Raw genomic sequence first — 7,428 nt, 5'->3', positions numbered from 1 at the left:
AAATAAACATGTATTAATTAATTAGATAATTAATTAAAATAAATAGTGAAAGTGTATAAGGTAAAAGTATGTGATGGCCATTTGGGTCGATACCATTTGTTACACAGATTTGGTGCTAAATTTAACCATTTTTTACCCCTTGAGAACTGATAAAAATGACCAATAATCCCTCCAAAATACCACATTAAGATATCAAGACCTTGAGGAACATCATTGAAAAAGCCGTTGGAGATTTCTGCATTTTTTTGGCGCTTAGATGGCGAGCACTTCTGTTCTGGAAACTGCTCAGGAACCCCCTTATTGTTAACCTAGCTAGTAAAGCCATCCACCCTCTGAATGCTCTAGGTCTTTAGTTTGTGGTGGTAAAGTTTCATGAGGCTGTGATTATCCTAGAGGTCACCACAGGTCATTTTATACAGAGAGGTCAAATTTTAAAAAGTGGTCTCACTATATGAAATGGCTACTATGAGGGCTAACATCATCAAACATGAATACAGTTAGGTTCATTGGATCCACAAGAGTCTCAGCTTTACAGTGATACCACAATTTGTGTAATTCAAGACTGTTTAGGGACCCCAGTGTGCAGAGATATTCAAACACATTATTTTTAGTGTAGGCGAAAATAACACATTTGTACTGCATTAAAAAAACTGCATGTGATTATCATAAAGTGGGCATGTCTGTAAAGGGGAGACTCGTGGGTACCCATATAACCCATTTTCATTCATATATCTTGAGGTCAGAGGTCAAGGTACCCCTTTGAAAATGGCCTTGCCAGTTTTTCCTCGTCAAAATATTGCCTAACTTTGGAGCGTTATTAAGCCTCCTTCCCGACAACCTAACATGACGTGGTTTCATATGATATCTGTAACTTCATTATAGCTCTAAAACCTACTCTAAACCTTCTACAGCTTCTGAAAGTCGGTTGATCCCGCGGGTCTCAGAGGGTTAATACTACTATGATAAAGTAAATGTTTGGTTAATCATATGTTACTTAAATATGCAATGATTTACAGGCTGAATTTATGATTTGGGGCAAGATATTCTAATTTATTTATTTGTTTTAGAACCATTGCAATCATTATGGCAATCACCATCAATTTCACAGCATTCCCTGGCTAAATAAATGTCACAAGTGATTGCAACCCTTGTTTACTGGTGGTTTGAGGCTCCAGTTAGAACCTTAAATTCATAACAGCACTAGTTTACGGTATTACTTCAGGCAATAATAATAATAATGTTCATTCCTCTTCTGTTACATAACTGTACAGAATACCACGGGAGTCAAAGACAAGCTTTTATTGAACTTTATAGCATTCTTCTCAACTTACACACAACATGTCAGGCTAGCAACAACACTTGTCCTCCCTAAAGACTATTTTCTCAATCTCCTCTCCTTTTTTTAAGGGTCACTGCAACCTTCATGCATCCTCTGACATGTGGGCGGCTCCAGACTGTCCAGGCGTACAGATGAGAAGACCTTGGAGTGTCTCAGTATCTTGAGATATGCTTGTGTTGGGTAAGTGGTTCTGACATGATTTTGGTGATTAGAGCAGAAGACAAGATAGTGTAAAAGAGTTTCCTGGCCAGTATAACCCAGGTAAAAAAAAAATATTCTTCATGTAAGTTTACTACAATACACTTGTAGCGAAAGTACACTAAATTACCACTATAAGTATTTGCAATTTAGTATGCTTTTTAAAAGTACACTGAAATACAGCTTAAAGTGCACTGTTTAACCTCTAATAAAGTGAAATTAAAGTAGACTTTAATAAAACATACAAATAGTGTATTACAAAGGACTTGGAAATAATTATACCTACACTAAATTACCACTATAATGGCGCCTTCAAATGAAACTCATGATTTATAACATGGGAAGTCATGTACACAATAAGTCAGTGTGTCAGTGTGCTGACTTGACTATAACTTGCCCCAAACTGCATGTGATTATCATAAAGTGGGCATGTCTGTAAAGGGGAGACTCGTGGGTACCCATAGAACCCATTTTCATTCACATATCTTGAGGTCAGAGGTCAAGGGACCCCTTTGAAAATGGCCATGCCAGTTTTTCCTTGCCAAAATTTAGCACAAGTTTGGAACGTTATTTAACGTCCTTCGCGACAAGCTAGTATGGCATGATTGGTACTTATGGATTCCTTAGGTTTTCTAGTTTCATATAATGTCAGTATCTTCACTCCAGCTTTAAAACTGAGCCCGCTACAACCTAAAAATCATAAGTTGTGTTAATGCGTTAAAGAAATTAGTGGCGTTAAAACGAACTTTGCGTTAACATGTCATTATCGTGTTAACTTTGACAGCCCTAGGCCACACATAAGTTGTACTTACTGTATGATTTGAGTGAGCTTGGTCAAAAACACTGTTTATGGTTATAGTTCTATAGGATAGTCGTGAATGTCAGATAATGTGCTGTTTGTAAATCATCCTCTTTGCTGAAGTTCCCAGAGGAAACAGACACTAATCTGTAGAGTAGTGAGGACGAACCACCAACCTGTAGGAGAACCTCTCTGAGCGGCAGGGATAGACTTGTTTTACGCTGCTTGGCATAAACACAAGATTCTCCTCATTAAACTCGTGAACGTGGAACACGTACGTCCCTTCACACATAACAACAAGACTATTTCTGTAACGAATGCGTCCCTCCACCTCACTGGGTATATTGCTGTTCTTTTGAAAAACCTTCAAACTAACAGCTGGCAAAGAAGGACAAGTGAGACTTTGACTTGAGCATTCTGCACGACTGTTAAAAAACATTGTTTTCCAGCGCATGTTTTGAAAAGAAAAATAGGCACTGTTGTGAACCGGTGTTTGGAAGTCCTTGGTCAGAATATTGATTTGGGAGTAGCCAAAACCCATGTTAGAAGTCTCAGAGTCCTTGTAAGCTTTGACGATGTCGTAGCTGACAGTAAAGCTCCACGGCGAGCCGGTGTAAATCCTGGATGTGTAGATTTTTTGTTTTTCCCTCAGGTCATTGAGCAACATCGTGAAGGGCAGAGAATTAAACTGAAACCCTTGCAACTTGCCGGCATCATACTGTGAGCCATTAAGTATGACTAAGTCCTCAGCTGGTATCATTGGGAAGCGGATGAGCTGCAGAAGGACCTCAGGAATAGTTGTGTTTTCTTGGGCTGCCGCCCAGCTCTCCAGTCCATTCAGGATGACGGTCTCATTACGCACCACAAGGTCTGAGCGAGACAGAAGAGCTTTGACCAGACCAAATGGAAGATTTGTCCAGGCTGGGGATTGGATCAGCGCCTCACAGTTCCACGCCAGGTAGCGAACACAAACCTCCTCTAGTGCCTCATCATCTATTTGAACCGCGTACTCATAGAAAGAGTTCTGACTCTGGAAAGTGGGGTCTTCTGGAAGAAACAGTCTGAAGAGTTTCGCAGCCTCACTATAAACTTCAGTCACACCCCAGTCGATAGCCATCTTGAGGATGCAATGGGCAGAGGATCGTGTGACTTTAATTTTTCTTGTGTAGAAGTATCTGAAATTTGAACATTTTCATTAGCGAGGTTCAGCTGTTTCTAACTCAGTGCATACAATTAGACAGCAAGTGATGAAAAGATCAGCTGTTGAGTGGTTCAGGTTTACATGACAAAGGAGGTGGCAGTTTAAAGGGGACATATTATGCTCATTTTCAGGTTCATACTTGTATTTTGGGTTTCTATTAGAACATATTTAGATGCTTTAATGTTCAAAAAACACTTTAGTTTTCTCATACTGTCTGAATATACCTGGATTCACCCTCTGTCTGAAACGCTCAGTTTTAGCGCCCGTCTCTTTAAATGTCCTGACAGACCAAGCCGACGGTCGGCCGTCAGACAGTTTGGGGACATCCGTGAGCGTCTGTCGGCTTGGTTTTTGCGGTGTGTCCCGCACCGTCGGCTCTAGTCTGCCTATGTCAGAGGTTTTTCGGCCGATTCAGCATGTTGAATCTTTTGCGGAGCCCGTTTGTGTATGAGAAATCACTCTGATTGGCTGTTCAGCTTAAACCAATCAGTGCACGAGAAGAGAAACAGAATTGAGGAAAGCAAGCCAACGAGTAAAATCAAGAGGAAAAACGCATCTCATTTTTCATCGTTTCATAGACGTATCGTAACAACGGCTTGCATATCCGCCGTCCTCTGTCGTCCAGTTTCTATTTTTGAATGACGAATACAGACTACTGCCGCCTACTGGAGTGGAGAATTATTTCCTCTCAGGCGCATAAAGTACCAGCTAACTGACTGTTGGCTGTCGTCCTTGTGGTGCATTAGGGTGCAACTTGTCGGCCAAGACAAAGGCGAAGTGAGGCGACGCAACAACCGGCCTTCATCGCAGCTAGTTCTTTGATGTCGGGTTGGGTGTCTGGGCCTGAAGCCCCCTCACGGAAAGCCCAGTCTGCTCTGATTGGCTGAGGAGAAAAATATGGATCACCTTTGCAAAGGTAGTTCTCAAGCTGTGGGTGATATATTCTAGTGAGCCTGCATGTGACATAGGAAGGGGAGCCAAATCTGAATGGCTTGTTGAATCACATGTTTTCTGATCTAGGCAGCCCACAAAAAAAACTGACTGGGTTGTCCTATTTTACAGTTTATGGGTTGGTAGGTACTCCAGATACCCAAATGTGTGCACAAACACTGAAGAGGTTAGTTTTCATGATCTTTAAAGTCACGGGTTTGCTTTTACCTGACAAAGTTGTTGGCGTACTGACTGCAGTTAGCTGTGGCCTCAATGTTGAGGCTGCTGAAGTCTGGCTGTGACGTTTTGAAGAATGAGTTCAGAGAAAGGATGACGCGGTGAGCACAGATCATCTCAACGATGTTGTGGTGCACCGTCACTGAAATGTTCAAATCACAGTCACGTCTGCTGTCAAACAGCTCCCCCAGCTGATAAGACAGGCTTGTGTTGTGGTCCAAATCGTACTCCTGGCTTAGATTGATGGGTTCTGGCTCTGATGGAGGTCAATATGGGCACAGTGAGTGGTTTTGTTTTGAGAAGAAATTAACTTTTTATCTTTTTATTTGTCCATGAAAGATTCACTCTTATTGCTCAAACATGGGTTGCCTTACCAGTTTCACATCTGACACCAACATCTTCAGAGTGACCACAGTTATCGATCCCCCACCCAGAATGTGAACATTGCAGCAGGTTCGTCTCCATCCCACTGCAGTCTAAATCACTCATCCAGATGTCTCCATCCCCTAAACACAAAACAATCAAAGAAAATTAACAGATAGCCATTTGTACCAAATATTGTTAAAAGTTCCAGGTTTTCATTGTTAGTGTTTGTCAAATTGAGCTGTATTACCCTCGCCAAATGTAGATAGAACCTCTACTGCGCCGGGGAAGTGGAGCTGGCGACACACGACATGAGCGTCAATCATCTCAAACTCATCTTTGCACACCGTCCCCCAAACTCCATCATGAAAGATCTCCACCCGGCCCTCAGAGTTATTTTTACCACCAACCAGCCTCACCGAACCTTCCTCAACACCTAAAGAAACATGTAATTAATTTAAATAGTTATTTAAATAGATTCAGTAGAAAGAGATGACAAAGAAGTAAGTCAGGTTTTGCTTTATATTAACAGTAAAACTCTAAATCAAAACGAAATATAAATATATTTATATTTATACAGTTCAAGAAGGCAAAACAAATGTTACTCATAAGTCACATAACTTGTAACATTAATTAAACACTGACATTATTTATAGGATAAACCATATATATATATACGTATATGGTTTATCCTTTAAATAATGTCAGTGTTTAATTAATGTTACAAGTTATGTGACTTATGAGTAACATTTGTTTTGCCTTCTTGAACTGTTTCCTCTACTTTCATTTACAAACAAGACCAGAGAACCAGTTGACAGTAAATAGATCTATTTTGCCAGTTAGGAACAGCAAAATGTCAATAAATGTGATAAAAAAAAATAGCAAAATATAATATTTTTGTTCAAATACACTCTATATTAATTAAAACAAAATGTAAATAAAATTTGGGCTTGTATACTTTTATTGCTATTGAGAATATCGTTTATTCACTCAAGAAGATAAATATTTCTATTTATTTGTCTCATGGCGGTGGAAGACATTGAAGAGAAGAAGGCTGGGAAGTTTCTGGGGGAAAAGTTGTTCACTTTTAAAGTAAGCTGTTCTTGGACGTAAAAAACAACAACAGTACAACAGATGTAATACAGCTTCACAGGATAAGAGCAGTTTACTCACCAGCAGACACGCCGACGAAAAGAATGCAGAATAATAAGAAAGTATTTTCTGTCATTTTGATTGCAGTGCACTGAGGAGAGAAGGAAAACAAGAAACAGCACTGACTTCTCTATTCAAACAAGTGTTACTCAGTATGCACAAATAATGTGTGATAACATCAGTAATCTATACATTTTTCTGGGTAAAAGTAGGAATGAACTTACCAGACCTCAAAATGAAGTGAATTAAAGAACGGCCTCTCACTGAAGAAATAAATCGGGAAACTGAGCAAATATTTAACAAATTGCAGGTATTTATTTTCCAGGAATCACCGACCACTAAAGGGCTGTGTACTAGAAGAATAGTTGAAATCAGTCCTACCACACATGCAATATTTATTTATGTCCATCAAAGGTCAAATATGTTTTTATGGTGCCACGAAATTAACTATCTCTATCTCTATCTATCCATCCATCTATAGTATCTTAAAGAATTGTCCACAGAAAAACATTTAATTAGTCAAAGTGGTGTCACTACAGACATTATAGCATACTCACACTTTCGGTAAATCATTTAAAAATAAAATACACAGAGGTGTAGTTTCTCGAGGTCACCGCGGGAGGGCAGTGTATAGTCATGGCAATGATTGGTCATAAGCAATAATAACATGACAACTACACAATATTAAGTGTAATTATTTAAAGGTAGAATTGATAACATTGATAACCACTAGAGGTTGCATCTGTCCTCCTCCGTTCCATTGTATTCCCTTAAAAAAAAACAAAAAAACAGGTTGCTATTTCATTGCACAACCTGCATATTTTATGGTTGAGTGGAGTGAGACTCAGACAGTCAGTCACGTCAATTACATTGAATCTTTTGTGGTAGAGTAACATGTAGCTATAGGCCTACATTAGGTGTGCATGTGTGTGTGTGTGTGTGTGTGGCGTGACACGCGCACCTGTCAAAATATTTTTAATTATTAATTTCATAGTCATAATATTTCTTTGAGGAAAAGTTTTATTCAGCACCTTTCTACAAGCTCTGTGGATGCATGTTTATTTTTTTAAATGATTCATCTACATAATAATGTTATCAATATAACCTTTAACAGCAGTTATGACTTATTATTAATCCCTTGCATCTTCTTGTCAATACAATATGGAAAATACAAAGGAAAACACTATTGGGATGTTTTGCTTCTTTTTC

At 39.2% G+C, this 7,428-nt stretch overlaps 1 protein-coding gene across 2 annotated transcripts; it reads right to left on the bottom strand.

Moving 5' to 3' along the window:
- Window positions 1–2,204: 2,204 nt before the first annotated feature.
- LOC119487875 (galectin-3-binding protein A-like) lies at window positions 2,205–6,503 on the bottom strand. 2 transcript variants are annotated; one of them, XM_037768934.1, is made up of 6 exons: window positions 6,444–6,503; window positions 6,241–6,310; window positions 5,318–5,503; window positions 5,079–5,210; window positions 4,696–4,960; window positions 2,205–3,511 (listed from the first exon to the last, which is right to left on the bottom strand). In XM_037768934.1, the coding sequence occupies exons 2-6, from the start codon at window positions 6,293–6,295 to the stop codon at window positions 2,479–2,481; spliced, it is 1,671 nt and encodes a 556-aa protein (XP_037624862.1). In that variant the 5' UTR covers window positions 6,296–6,310; window positions 6,444–6,503; the 3' UTR covers window positions 2,205–2,478. The 2 variants fall into 2 exon arrangements, with proteins under 2 accessions (XP_037624862.1, XP_037624863.1); XM_037768935.1 differs by having other exon boundaries at window positions 6,449–6,500.
- Between the last annotated feature and the right edge of the window lie 925 nt (window positions 6,504–7,428).

This window comes from Sebastes umbrosus, chromosome 5 (genome assembly GCF_015220745.1).
Source record: "Sebastes umbrosus isolate fSebUmb1 chromosome 5, fSebUmb1.pri, whole genome shotgun sequence".
In the NCBI taxonomy this organism is placed as follows: domain Eukaryota; kingdom Metazoa; phylum Chordata; class Actinopteri; order Perciformes; family Sebastidae; genus Sebastes; species Sebastes umbrosus.
Note: the sequence above shows the minus strand (reverse complement) of the source record. Positions and strands in the feature narration are given on the sequence as shown.